Source organism: Homalodisca vitripennis, chromosome 1 (genome assembly GCF_021130785.1).
Source record: "Homalodisca vitripennis isolate AUS2020 chromosome 1, UT_GWSS_2.1, whole genome shotgun sequence".
Classification (NCBI taxonomy): Eukaryota; Metazoa; Arthropoda; class Insecta; order Hemiptera; family Cicadellidae; genus Homalodisca; species Homalodisca vitripennis.
The window spans coordinates 221,180,484-221,195,731 of NC_060207.1; the positions used below are offsets into that span (position 1 = coordinate 221,180,484).

General features: G+C 33.7%; 1 protein-coding gene across 2 annotated transcripts in view; it reads right to left on the reverse strand.

Moving 5' to 3' along the window:
* The window catches only part of LOC124353074 (cilia- and flagella-associated protein 43), a 47,395-nt gene that overhangs the window by 28,833 nt on the left and 3,314 nt on the right, over positions 1 to 15,248 (reverse strand). For both annotated transcript variants that reach the window (XM_046802887.1, XM_046802888.1), the window contains exons 2-11: positions 14,617 to 14,882; positions 13,368 to 13,533; positions 12,395 to 12,614; positions 11,027 to 11,164; positions 10,116 to 10,235; positions 8,373 to 8,543; positions 7,371 to 7,613; positions 4,917 to 5,216; positions 3,669 to 3,928; positions 2,084 to 2,172 (exon numbers count right to left, since the gene is read on the reverse strand). In XM_046802887.1, coding sequence (XP_046658843.1) covers positions 2,084 to 2,172; positions 3,669 to 3,928; positions 4,917 to 5,216; positions 7,371 to 7,613; positions 8,373 to 8,543; positions 10,116 to 10,235; positions 11,027 to 11,164; positions 12,395 to 12,614; positions 13,368 to 13,533; positions 14,617 to 14,882 — 1,973 coding nt within the window. The remainder of the gene's footprint in view (positions 1 to 2,083; positions 2,173 to 3,668; positions 3,929 to 4,916; positions 5,217 to 7,370; positions 7,614 to 8,372; positions 8,544 to 10,115; positions 10,236 to 11,026; positions 11,165 to 12,394; positions 12,615 to 13,367; positions 13,534 to 14,616; positions 14,883 to 15,248) is intronic.

Consider the following 15,248-nt stretch of genomic DNA (forward strand, 5'->3'; position numbering starts at 1 on the left):
CAACAAAAGTCCTTTTGATATGCTGTCAAGTTTGTATTGATACAAATCGTTTTAAATAAATACAAAAATTTAAAACCTGTAAATTGAAAAGATAAAAAACAGTATTCGTAGCTATTATGCTTACGCTAACATTATCATAACTAAAATCTAGATTTTCCGGCTCGCACCATGTCGAAACATGGCTAAAAGTATTAAACTCTTGAAATATTTCAATCTTGCTGAGGAGAGTCAACAGATGTTAAACCAAACAGATGGTAAAAATCTGTTGACTGAAGATTTTTTTGACAGCAAGACCAAAATACTTTAAGAATGTAGTTGTGTTAACAACATTCGCTGTGGTGTGAACTGGAAGAATTAGATGTTGGTAATTCAGTAGGTATTATTTGGTTGGCATGCAATAAAATAATGATAAAATGAAGATTGCTGGCTTGTTAACAAATTATGTTTGACACTTCAATTTTAAATTGATTTACAGTAGAGTCCCGTTAATCCGACCTAATTGGGACTGAGCCCTATTCGGATTATGTGATTGTTCGGATTAGCCAGAATTACAGAAAAATACGGTTTTAAACTTGAGAATGGGTCTATTTTGTTATAGAATTATCAACATTTTTATTAAAACATGTTTTCTGACTGTTGCATTGTATTTCTTGACAAATAAACGTGTTTGCGAATACTAAGCACATTTACCGTATTTAGTGTCAGAGTTCTATTGTTAAGCAATGTGAGCGTACTGGATATTGTACGGGTCCACGCGTTCAATAGTTGTATGAAACTACGCGTCATCCAATAGACTCTCTTTAATGCGACAGAAGACAATAACTGAATTTATGTCTTTTAACAATTAATATTGTACTCAATAATAATATCAGTACTGTACGTCCAATTTTTGTTTGATTTCACTTCTTAATACAGTAATTTCACTCATACTTAACCTATAAGTTTCAATTTGGTACTGTATTTAACTTCATTATTATTTATGTACTGTACCGTACACAATTTGTCTTAATAAAATACTGTATGTATATTTAATTATAGTTTTCTTTGTATATGTACGAAATGATGCACCCATTTTCATTTTTTATGTAATTAGTTCCTATAACTGTTCATTATTGTTATAAATAATTCCTCCTGGACCTGTTCGGATTAACCGACGTTCGGATTACACGTGTTCGGATTAGCGGGAATCCACTGTACTTGAAAAATTGTGTTGCAAATTTGTTACTTCATTACAAAAATGCTTTAAAAATTCCATACTATTACCCAAGGAGAGAAACCTTAGAAATATTAAAGAAAAAAGATAACTTCAACAAAGAAGATAGCATAAAATTGTCCAAATATTGGCAGCTTGTAATAAAAAGCCATATTGACCATTATTGGTCATGCCAGTTGCTCACTTGATAAGCTTTAGCAAATCATGATAGACCTCTGTTCCATTTAATTCAACTGTAAAAGCAGATATGTATTATTGGTAATGTCAGTTTAACATTTGTTGATTGAAGAGTGAAGATGGACTAAAATATTCCAACAATTTAATTGTATTCATAGTTCAAATGTAGTGGGAACCAGAAAACTTATGACATCACCAACACAAACCTAAGAACTAAGATTCAAATACTTATACTATCTCAAATATTTTACACTTGACCTTAATAACCTTAAACATGCAAATTAAACATATTGTCTTCAAGTAAAGGAAATAACGAAAATGAATTATTTAGAGCCAATGCTACAAGAGCTGAACCATATTTGAGAATTACATTTAATCCGCTGATGCTACTGAATTCCCCAAAACATTCTTTATGCAAGGACCAGTAAGGGGGTCTAAAGGGTCCGAACTCCCCAATTTTAAATTTTTTTCAATTACTATTTTAGTAAACTATTATTATTATGTAAATAATTCAGTATTACTGACATGTACCGCTGAAAGACCATTCTCAACATAGAAATAGATCAAGAACTTTTTAAGGAACAAATGGGGCCTTACTTTCTGTTGACTACGAGAAAATATCAGTAGTCTTCACACCCTAAAACTTTTTCTGTCTACAAGAATCGTTATCCAATCAAAACCATTATACGTTACCTGAGGGAGATTTCATTGGTTTCTTTGCAAAATAAGATTCATAAACATTGTCAACTGCATGTTCTTTCTTTACATGTCCACATGGAACCCTAAAACATGTAAATGAACTAATTGTACTATTGGTCTAAACACGCTTTTGGAATTGTATAATTTAAGTTATTACTTTATGTACTTAAATTTTAGTTGTTTTAACTATTATCCAACCAAAGTTTAACTGAAACTATCAACACTTATTTTTTATAAAGTTCTGGTAGTAAATATAGACTGACAAAAAAAGATTTAAAAATTCCCAAATAAAAATTTGAAAATTTGAAATATCCTCAAAATCATTAAAGGATTTAAAGAATAACTCCATGCTATCTCACTAACAAATCTAACTACCAAATCTTTTGCTTAGGACATATTATCAGAACTTTGAAAACACTAAATTCAAGAAAGATAACAAAAAAGATCCAAAAACTAGAGGCCCGTCCTTCACATCTGCCCATTATATAAACTGGTAGAGAAATATATCCTTAAAAAAACCTTTGCAATAAATTAGGTACAGGAATCATGCCCAATCATGGCCAAAACACTGCAGAAATAGCTTATTACTTTTTCTGTGTCACGCTTACGATATGGACTTTGTGAGTCTCGGAAACTCACTCAAGACCATTCCACTGAAAAGTGCTGTAATGATCCTTGAAAAGTTAACACCCAGGAAGCCTTATAGGGAGAGATAATAAGCTTAATACCATTATTGTGATTGACCTTTTCATACTTTAAATTATCATATATGTTCACACAAAGACCATAAATCCACTTAAAACAGGATCACAGCAATGATATACGATACAGATCTAAGCTATGGAACCACCTTCCTGAACAAGTAAAGGGAGAAAATAACCAGCAAATATGACTACGTAGGTGACTGAAAGAAATCCGTTATATTATTATTGTGAAATTCTCTGCTTTGACTTTGATTACAATGTTATTTTAAATATTGATTCTTCCCATATTGATATAATTTCTTGTACCTTGAGTCAATGCTACAAGAGCTGAACCATATTTGAGAATTATATTTAATCCGCTGATGCTACTGAATTCCTTAAAACATTCTACATGCAATGATGTAGCCAGCGAGGGGTCCAAGGAGTCCGGACCTCCCCCAAATTTTAATTTTTTCAATTACTTCATTAGTAAACAATTATTATTATAGAAATAATTCAGTATTCCTGACATGTACTGGTGAAAGATCATTCTCAACAAAGAAACGGGCCAAGAACTTTTTAAGGAACAAAATGGGTCCTTACTCTCTGTCCATTACGGGAAAAACATCAGTTGTCTGGACCCCTCCTCCCCAAATCTTTCCAGGCTATGTTCTTGTCTGAAGTAAATTGACACTATCACATATCCTAATGACACAGTAAAGAAATTGTCATTAATTGATTCTCTTACATTCAGATGACAGTATATCCAGTTTATATGAGGAGCTGTCGGGAGTGGTTGTGTTACTATTTGGCTCGCAAAGTACCAAGTAAACTGCTGTTGGCCTGCCCATTTTAGGCGTACAGTAAAGAAAAGCACTCATAAATTTAATACTCACAATACTTTGGTGCAGACGAAATTTCCCTCCTTTCCCAAGGACAGGATATATCCTGCAGTCCTGTCTACTGTGGCGTATTTGACACCGTAATCGAAACGATGGTGTGCCTCTAAAATACAGAATATCTGTAAGTTCTCTCTGCACCGCAGGAATATCAGACCATCCCATCCAAAACTGACAAGATGGCTGCCAAAGAGGCTAATGTGGAATTTCCTGATTTGATGACCACTGGTTAACGTTTTTGTTACATCGATTTCTCCCTGTAAATGAAGGAGAGAAAAACAAATTAAACCGGGGTGCTACTTTTAACCACACTTTGGGATGCAATACTGATAATATCCAATAGTAATTATTTGGTGTTTCACAAGTGCGATGATTAGATCAGTCTTAGCTCTGTTGTTTTGATTTATTTTATGGGAAATGTTTGAAAGAATTACATAAATGTTATGGAATTAGTGATTATTAATAATTACAAAAAAAAACTTAAGCACAAACTTTCGAGGACGTGATTTTAAGTTTGAAAATAATACTAAATTAAGCACTATATTTTTTATAAATAACAAGTAATATTAACAATAGAGATTAGTAGTGTAGTATACAAGTATACTATGCAAGTATAGTAACATTAGAATAGTACTTATTCTTAAATAACGTAAGTCATTTTTGACTTTGACTTTGACTAACAAGTTTGTCAGTTTTCTAGATTTTCTGAAAAGTTGGCATTTTGTATCTACATAGGGCATTATTTTTTTTACAATATGGATATAGCAGAAAAATCTGTGTATTTTATTTTAATTGGAAACAAGTTTATAAAAGTTATAAATATAATATAAAACAGGGCATTTTTGCACCATGTATCTTGGAATTGGTAAAACTTTTAATTAGGTACAGAGGAGATAATTCATTCGTACAGATGAGTAGTTTTGAGGTCCGACACTAGGGCTGTACCACATAACTTTGATAATTACGGTTTGTATATTTATCTGAGTTACCTCCACAGAGGTCAATCCAAGCTCTCACTTTTTCCACGTTTCTATTTATAGCATTGGATGAGTTATCTATAGTGTAATTATTTCAAAACTGTAAATAAACATGTGCCTTTCATATTACATATGGAAGATTTTTTTTTTTATATGCAGCTGACAAAAGCTTGATATTGCTGTCACTGCAGCATCTAATTCTGTACAGAAGTGTTCGGAATAAACTGAATAGTAACTATGCAACCTGTTTCTAGATTGTTTAACTCACAGAATCCATGGCCATTTCAAGGTTCAAAAAGTGGATCTGGCGCGAGATGTAAGGCACCGCCATCAGCGCGTGGCCCGTGTGGAGCAAGTCGTGGTAGGTAGTGTCCAACGTGAAGCTGGCCTCAACCTCGAGCCGAGGCAGGGAGTAGACGCACACCTGCTTACCACTGGGAGATTCCGACATCTCGTCATTCACTAGAACCAGCAGCTTACCGGGCAACATCACTATCATGTCCACGATAGGTTGGTTGCTCAACAGATGATTCAGCACATTGATCCTGTGTCCGGTTCCCACCAGACCCTGAACACGATTGTTACAATATTGCTTCAGGGTTATATGCAGGGTGTTCAGAAATTATCACACCAAACAGCATAAAATTATTTCAGTGATCATAGCAAAATTACACCATTTATGATAACTCTTCAGAAATAAACCTCCATTTTGTTATAAAGCAATATAAAATAAGTCTTACTAACTTTATAATTTACAAATTACGAGGCATATCCAGAAAGTAAATTGTACTGAGGCTCTTATGACCAAAGGGATCTTTTTTTTGACATGTTGGCAACACAGCCTGAGTTATTATAAATAACAGTACCTTTAGCTATTGGCTGAGCGTTAACAAAGCCTATCACTTAAGGGTTGGAATCATTTCATTTCTGTCTGTCTGTCCGCACAATATCCTAAAAACTAACTGATAGGATTGAAATTTTACATAAGACTTAATTTCTATGTAGGCAACACTGGATTCGATGATTTTGCTTGTCACTCCCATAGGATTTCACTGAATAAACACAGCTATTGAACACAACTTAATAGATAAAAATTTGAAATTACCTTATGGCAAGATTTTTCGAGAAAGATTTCATCTGTACAGTTTAAATTTTACATGAAGCTCCATTTCTACATACACAAGAATGAAGTGTTGTGTTAGAGAGGGCTTCTTAGGCCTAACTTTGCCTTGGTAAAGAAATATATATTACTTTACTGTACTGTACAAGAAGGATTTCTATGATGGTGCATGGAACTTGGCTGAACGTAATTGAAGCCTATCTGGCACAGGCTGACACAATTTATTTTTTGTCTGCCCAGGGGATGTGAAAACATTTATTTTTTGTAGGGTTGTCTGTTTGTCTATCTGTCCACCGGACATCTTGTGAACGAACTAAGCTAAGGCCTGAAATATTCCATATAACCTCAGCCTGCTATTTTGACATGGTGTCGCATACTCTTACCTTGTTGTTAGTTCACTTTCCTCTCAGATAATCTCTTCCCTCACTTTTTTGCTTTCCTTTTCCCAATTTGTTTTCTCTGACGTTAATATTGCAAAAACAGTGTTCCTGTATAAGATTACGAATAAGAATATGTTTATTGTCATAAAGCTTACACAAGCAACGACAAAAGTGATGTATAAAATATAAAAACTAGCATAAAACCAGATAAGTAAAATTTGGTACCCAAAACACGAAGTTGTCAAAACAGTCAAGCCACAATTTAAATTATTTTAAGATACAAATAAATCAATAACAAATTAAAACAGGTATATAACAAATAAACAAATAACAACAAGTGAAACATAACCCCAGAAATTACAATAACAGAATTATATAACATTCATAAATTTTCTAATATAGTCTGTATAAATAAAAAACATATTACATTAACATTTAAAATCTAATTATTAAACTAAATAGGTTATGTCTAGAAACAAACAGTTCCACAGTCAGATTCTTTTAATGAATAAAATGGATTGACTAAAAGCAGGAATAAAATTTTTGTTTACATTCATTGTACCGCATTTCCCTATAGGCCCACTAGGCCCAGGCCTAGGGCGTATAAATTTTAAAGTACACAAAAGAAAAAAGTTGAGGCGGCGGGTGGTGTTGGCGCTCGGCGGGGCGGGTGGCCAAGGTCAACTAGGTCCAGGGTGCGACGTTGACTCATTCATTGGTTCATTGCTTTTATTTATTCAAAACACTCCTATATATATATATATATATATATATATACTATTGTAATTATCTTTCATCAAAATTACGTAATTAAGAAATTTACTGGATTTCTACGTCAGTGTAATCAGAGTCCTCTGGGGGGGGGGGGGGGCGCTCTTTGGTCTGTAGGCCTAGGGGCGCCGAATTTGTAAATGCGGCCCTGATTGTACATTGTGGTCTTAAAAAGTTGTAGACTTTCAAAGCGATTACTGTGTGACTGTTAATAGTTTTGTTTAGTCTACAAAAATCTATGGATACATTTTCTCTATTTCTGGTGTTATACGTATGTCTGTCACTATATACCTTCAGAGGTTCAGGATGTTTGAGAATATAGAGTACAATATCAAATATATATATATATATATATATATATATATATATATATATATATATATAAGTTAAATATAGTTTTAATTGTATTGGCAATAAATATGTGTATGATAGAAACACAACTGCAGCTGACCTGTGTGACAAATATTCTGCCAATCTTGTAGCTGGCGACCACGATGAGTGTGCCCGAGGGGCTGAAGGTAACTCCGGTTATCTCCTCGGAACACAGGTGGAGCTCTGACAGCTGGTACGGGTCCCCCTCACTGGTAGCTATGATCTGCAGTGTGCCGTCAGATCTGCCCAGAGCCAAGTAGGGCATCTGAGGGTTGCACTGCATGTCCAGTACAAACGCATTCGTGATCTGCATCGATCCTACCTGCACAACATTTTGTAGCCTACACCAATGGAACTTGTTTGTTATAAAGTTAAGTTATAATTGTTTTTTTTTTTAATCCTTGCATGCAATAAAATTGAACTAAAAATTCTTTATTTGCAGATAAAAAGTAAGGACCACTTAGCCCTTTCTTAAATTTAACTTGCTATTCGTTCACAGTTTAAAAATAAATAAATACAGTTAAATAGAACAAATATCAATAAAGATATTAGAATATTAAAATATTTAAGTCTCAAATAGTAGAATGTGGTAACTTCCTGTATTACACTGCAATAAATATTAAGTGCAATAGTTTTACATCATCGGTAGACTCTTGCAAAGTACCACTGGTCATATCATTGATAACTGGCTTTACAGTGTTAAAAGCCTTTGAATTTCCCACTTTGTGTTAGTTCAAAAATCAGATTAACAGTTATTTTTTAGCTAAGACCTTGGCATATAACTGATATAAAGTGGTTTGACATTCCAAAAATCTCTCCAGACTTAAGGTCCACAGTAACATTTGTATTGATTTTATTTACTAACTGGAATCATAACACTCTCAAGTTGAAAAAGAGATGAAACAATAAACGCTAAATACAAGTTTAGAATTTCCATGTTAGGTTCATAACCGATATATAAAATAATCTAATTGTAAATAAAGACTAAAAACAAGAAGAGAGGATTACTTCCATTTCTAATATTTGCTATTCTTAGTCTCAATTAAACTCTTGTCTAGAATAAACTTTAAAATTTCAATACCAGGGTTGCAGTTTTCTTATGCCAAGTATCCAGGACCCCTTGGACACTTATTGTGGCAAAATAATCGTCCATGGGGTGAATGAAAGAGAACAGCCGAACTGCAGCCCCGTAGAACTTCATTACTTCCAGACTGGCAGATTGGTCAGTAGCAGACAGTTGCACAAGTGAGTTCTGGATAGAGCAACATCAAAACATATCAATATACAGTTTCAAGGGAAAGTTTGAAAATAGTTAGGTCCAAGTTCATGTTCAGTGTAGAGCAAACAAACCAAGAGGGTGAGGCATCATAATTTATTGATATTTTTCCAAAAATTTAAGGAGGATGTTATGCTAAAAATGTAAAACGTTCACTACCATGTAAGGAGCCATCCCTTAATTATGTAACACTAAAATTGGACTTTTCAGAACCCTCCTCTCCTCCTTGTAACAAACTCGAAACAAAAACACTAACCCCCTAATAAATTATGTAATGACCACCAACATCTTCTCCCTAATTTATACTATTCTAAAAGTTGTAATATAATAAAGACAGCTTTAAATTTCAAATAAAAGTGTGAGTTTTCTGCACATAACGTAGCTATGGTAAGAACGGTTGATTCAACTGAATTTTCAGTTTAGCTCCAGTTTGCATTCCTTTTATTGCAGCGTCTGGTATCTGACGCTGTCTCAGACTGGAGTCATGTTCGTCTGAAGAGATCCAAAGAAAGTCAACGATGAGAAGCTCAAAACGAAACATTTAGGTTTCTTATTGTGAGTGTATTTTTGTAATTTAAAATCAATGATTGAAACAGTTTTTCCTTGTCTACTTTTTTTTACTTTTAACTAGAATCTAAATGCAACCATAAAGTAGTAAGACGATCATTACACCATCACAAAGCATGGGGCTCACTGCACTGTTACACTTTACTATAAAGCACACGCACAACTGACAGATGATTGAGTGCCTGCTTGCTTGTCGTGCCTGTCTTCACACACCTGTCAGTATACGTCGCCAGACATACAGCCACCACACTTCCTGTCATTCTTTTTTTACCAACTTGCATATTTGGATTTATGATGGAGACATTTGCCTTCAATGTTCCATAAAGTTTTATCTTTGGTGCCGATCACATGAGTGAGGGAGACAGTTTTTCCAAAGTTCCTATCAAACAATGTCACATTTGGTTCAAACATCAAAACTCCTATTCAATAAAAAATGCTTGATACATTTGTTTTCTTACGGGAAGAAAATATAATTATGGGATATAATAAATAAATTTACATAAAAAAGTATTCTATGCAATTTCTGAAAGTAAAGTAAGTATTTTATTAACTTTACACTTATATATACAAGACAGAATAAATCAACGATAATCAATCTGAGTAATCTATGAATAGCTTATTCAAAAAACAATTCAATACATTATAATATACAATAATAAACCTTTGAACACTTTTGATATATTATTTTTTTATTTCGTACAATGTACGAAATAAAAAAATGTACAAAAGGTGTTCAAAGCTTTATTATTGTATATAATTTCATCAAACACTTTTTGAGTCTACATCTCTAATAATTCTATACATTTTTAAAATGCTGAAAGTACAATTAGCGGCTTGCCCATGACGGCTTTTTCCCCCTTCCCCTTTAAAAAAACAAGAAAATTAAAAACCATACATAACATTTAAATAATCAAATAACTATACAAAATTAAACAGTGTCTACTGTATATGAATCAATGAGTGATAAGCTGCAATACTCACTTCCTGAGACCACCCTACCAAGTTGTCTCTCAGACGGTTGACACACATGACCAGCAGGGGTCCTTGATTGGTTATACACCATCCAGGCTGGAACTCTGTATTACTCACTCTCTTGATGAACTGCAATACACGAAAAATCTTTAATAACTGGTGTAGCCAGATAATGAAGCAACAACACTGACATCTGTACAACTACACACAGAAATGAAAACCAATATCCAGTAATAAACAACACAACTCAACCGATATGAACAGCTTAACTTTTTGACAAACAGCAAAACATTAAATACAAAATGAAACACACGAATTAAACTAATAAATTACAAAGAGCAAATTTAAAGAAAAAGGTAACAAAAAAATTAAAGAAAATAAATCAAATACTCTCAAGGTAAGACAGAAATTATTACATAAAACAATAAATTAGAAAACAACCCAACTACTATACAATGAACACAGCAAACATACTGAATAAAAATCAAACAAAAAATTATTTTGAAATACCAAACCTGGATCGTTTACTTGCCGGAAAGTAACATAAAACATGTTTACAGTATTTTAAACACTACCACACCAAATACAGGTTGATACATGGAGAATAAGACAGAGAAAGAAAGAGAGTCCATTTCCTTTATTCCTCCTATAACCATGTATTGCTCTATATACTGATGATAAAAATTACGATTACAGATTATTTTGAAGATTAAATCTCAAGTATAGTAATAATTTAAAAATAATGATTCTGAGAAAAAAGTTAAAAAACTTAAGTGCTATGTTAATTGGCTTGAGCTGTAACATGGAAGTGGATTTATCCGCCGGCATGTAAATATTAATGCAGTTATTAAAATGACAATTTGTGTGTGTTTTTAATAATTAAATCATTATTATTACATATTTTTAATAATTGTTATTACCTGGATGAAACCATTAGGACCTGACATTACAACTCCACCCATCCACCACAGGGTATTGGTAGGTATGACTGTACCACCCTCTCTCAGCCGATATGGCCAAGAGAACACTTTAGAGTAACTCTGTGTTTCTTCCTTAACCTGCAAATACATTTTCTTACATCAGTTTGACAATTTCTACATTAAAAAGCAAAATACAACCAGATATGGACACTGCTTTCTTTACCAACTGATAATTTTCTGTTTTTGATTATATTTGCCAAGTGCAAAATTCACGTTTCGGTGAACGTACTTTTGCCAGCACTTATGACATATATGTATTATGATTAATTTTGTATTTATTAATTTCTATGAGATTGGCCGGGATAGTAAGTATCCAATCTTCAGTTACATCTTGCGTTTGCACGCAATTATCATCAGAAAGATACTCATATTGGATAGGTTACCCTTCCCGTTTCACTCAAAAAAGAGTATTACTGCTACACTGAATAGTTATTGTGTCTCGCTACAATTGTATTTAATTCTGCAATGAATCAAATCAAATTTGCTTAAAAAAGTTTTGTCAAGTTAAGTTTTGTCAAGAACGTGACCATTTTTTATCCGGGCATGTTGGTATGATGCAGTCTTTGATGATTAATTTACAGATGACACCAAAATAAAAGAATTATAGACAGTTTTAAAATGGTCAAATTTTAGTAGAGAATGATTTACCTTCTGACAGACCTGCAACTGCAAAAAATCCAAAAACTTTTTATGTCTTTATTTGAGAAATATTTCATAAAGGAAAACAATTTTAATTAATCAGAGCGCAGTTTGAATTCTTGTGAAGTTTTGACTGGTTTCTAGATGAAGATGATACACAAGCTCCTTCATCCAATCATACCCAGAATTTTGCATGAAACGTGACATACCACAACTTTATCAGCCTTACTGCTATCTTCCTAATGTAGCTCCTTTAGTGATTTTAGCTCTTCCCAAAATTAAAAACTTCCCTGAACAAGGAACAGTAATTGAAGATCTAAAAGGAATTAAACAATATGAAATGACGGAACCAATTAGTTGTTAAAAGAGATGAACTCAAGACGTTTTTCTACAAGTGTTAGAATTACTGGAAGAAGGACATGTCTCACAGAGAGGAGTGCTTTGAAAGGGGCCTGATTGCAGAGTGACTTGTCTTTAAGTCTGCAAAAAGCCTTCAACAAGGTTAATTTTTTAAATAATTCACATGTTTAAGAATAACAGTGTAACCATTCATATGTTATTAAACGTTTAGAATAAAAACTAATTTGATAAGAATCTTAAATAGTATATTTCTTAACATCTCACCTTTAATGGAAATTTACACAACTCACATAACTGTGTTATATTTACCTGATAGAGATTGCCGTTGGTATCTGCAACCATAAGAGTGCCCTCTGGAGACCAACAGAACGCAGAGACGTACGTGTTTGCGTCCAGACCTCCATTGATGAACTCTGTCTTGCTTAGTAAACACAGCTTGGAGCAGATGTTCACTTGCCACAGTTGGAATACAGTTTCTCGCTCGTGTTTTGCTAACAAAGTGACTCCAATAGGCATTGACACGCTGCATCTGTAATCAAGTCAAAAATAAATGATTAGCACTAAATTACGTCCTTGGTTGCCTTCTGTGTTCAAATATCCATTATTCACACAATCATTGCTCACTGATTAAATTTCAGCATAATATTGATAAAATAAGTTGGTTTTTAGATATCATAATTTGTATACAGAGGTTTTTTTTTTGTTCTCTTAGGACAAGGAGCTTACAAATTGCACTTAATCCTATAAGAACCTTAGCGCTGCTTCCAGAGTGACAGGATATTCAGGATGGGTAAGGTTAGGGGGTAGGGGCCGCCTCCTATCGAGATCCATGAGGAAGAATTAGAGTCATGTTCCTCTAGAAGAAGGGGAGGCCAGCTCTGAACAGCCTCTCCAGTCAAAGCAGGCAGGGGGTGGCACACCCTTATTTTGAGGCTAGCAAGAACCTCTGATAGTTAGGGAACGAACCTCACCAATTCCAACCGTCATCTCCCGCAGTAGACTAGACCTATCGAATTACCCTTGCACCCCAGAATCTTGACATTTCCAGTTAGTCATGTGCCGCTCCTGGACATCCATAAGGTTGCCCAGATTTAAGTGACACATCAGGTTTTGCTGTGCGCAGTGGTAGGTTCAACTGGAAAGTATAAACCAACCAGAAGTTATCCCAGCTGGGTGTTAATAGACCTTAGACTGACACTAAATAAATGTTGGTTGTTGGTAAAACACCATAAATGCAAAGTTGGATAACTCAAATTGTTTAGTGTAATTGTAAGTCACTTACCTAACTTGCAAGTCTTGACAGATGACACCAGTAGGCTGTGATACAAGTTTAGTTCCAGTTCTCCAACACCAAACTACTATCTCATAAACTGGTATGCCAGTCAAACAGACCAAACACTCCATCTCGGCAAATGACATCGCCAGATATGTGTGTGCCACTTGAAGATCTGAAATTTAAATCATTACATAAGTAGCTAACATTCTATGTCAGCAAATGATACAGTCAGCTGTGTGCCTTGTGATAATCTTATAAATCAAAATTAATCGCTAAATGTATATAAATGTAATCGCTAAGCACATACACATTTGCTAAGCCATTCGAGAATGGCTGGACCAATTCAACTAATTCTTTTTTATATTCCTTGAAGGCCAGGGAAGGTTTTGATAAAGAGAAAAATAGGAAAAGTTTTCCAGAATTTTATAAAACTCGAGAAAATAATTATAATATTTACAAAACGTAAGCCAAAGTAACTGACACTATACAGTTAGATCTTGATGCTTTTAGCTGAAATTTCACCAAAGAGGTAGGAACATTTGTTTACTATTAAATTTTACAAAATATTAAAATACAATGTTTAATCAGTAGTTAATGCAAATTACAAAGATGAAGTTATAGTCTAATGTTTACTACAGACTGAACCAGTGACAAATTTAAATCATCTAATGCATTAGAAATTTAATTAAAACTCTGTTATAAAACCCACATCAATGAACAAAACTGTGAATGTTTCTACATAAGATCACTGTCTTGAGAAAAATAAATAGAGAAATAAACACTAACATGCCTCAGCAATCCATTCCTTCCCAGACTACAGTCTAAAAAAAACAACGCAAAACCTTATAAACAATTATTTGTTAATGTTGCATGAAATGGGTAAAGATTTCTCCCTTATACAGCAATTAGCAAGGATTTTCCCTTAGACTGTAATAGACTTCTCAGTTCTACATGTGTATATATTTTTTTGGATCGTAGCAATAAGGTAAACTCAACTGTAACACCATAAGTATATTTAAATGGTCGGAAGTAGGTCTCTGAGTCCTATGTATCTATTTATATATTCTTTCTTTATCGGGACAACAAGGCAAACTCAACTGTAGATCATCAAAGTAGATCTCTGAAACCAATGAATTTGTATTTTTGATCAGAGCAACAAAGCAGACTCAACTATGGCTTTGGACATACCATTAATTTGAACCAGATATTTAAAATATTTTAATGTAATTATAAATACAACAAAACAAAAAATTACCTTGAAGAATGCATACATGCTCCAGAGAGGGGTACCTCACCAGAAACACTCTTGGGTATGGAGACATCTCAGCAAAGGCAAACATATGAGCTTGCTGGTACCCCACTAGGCACTGCACTCCTTCCCCTCTCTCTTCACTGTTGGCCTTGTAAATTATTTCCTCTTGAGTGGTTGTGTTGTACAGAATTATGAAACAGCCCTTTCCAAACGCCACAACATCTTTGCCCACAAATGTCATATTGGAGAAATTTCCTATTTTCACCCACCTTTAACCACAGATTACGTTGTAAAGGGGTGTTGTTAGGGAAAAATTTGTTTTAAAGAAAATTCAAGTAGTTCTTTAAGAAAATACCTGGATTAACAATAAAAAATAAAATACATATTTACTCATTAAAATGCTTAAATGTTAAAAATAAACAATGACAGACAAATCAACAAAACTTCATTTTAGAAATCTAAAAATATTGACTATTGTTTGAAACGTTCCTAATTGGAAAAAATTAAAGTTTTAATTAACACATATAATAATACAAATGTGTCCTATCACTCAGACTCATAGACTGAAGATTAAAAAACCTATATACACGGAGAATAAGCTTTTCAAATTCATTACAAAAACGTTACAGAGGCAT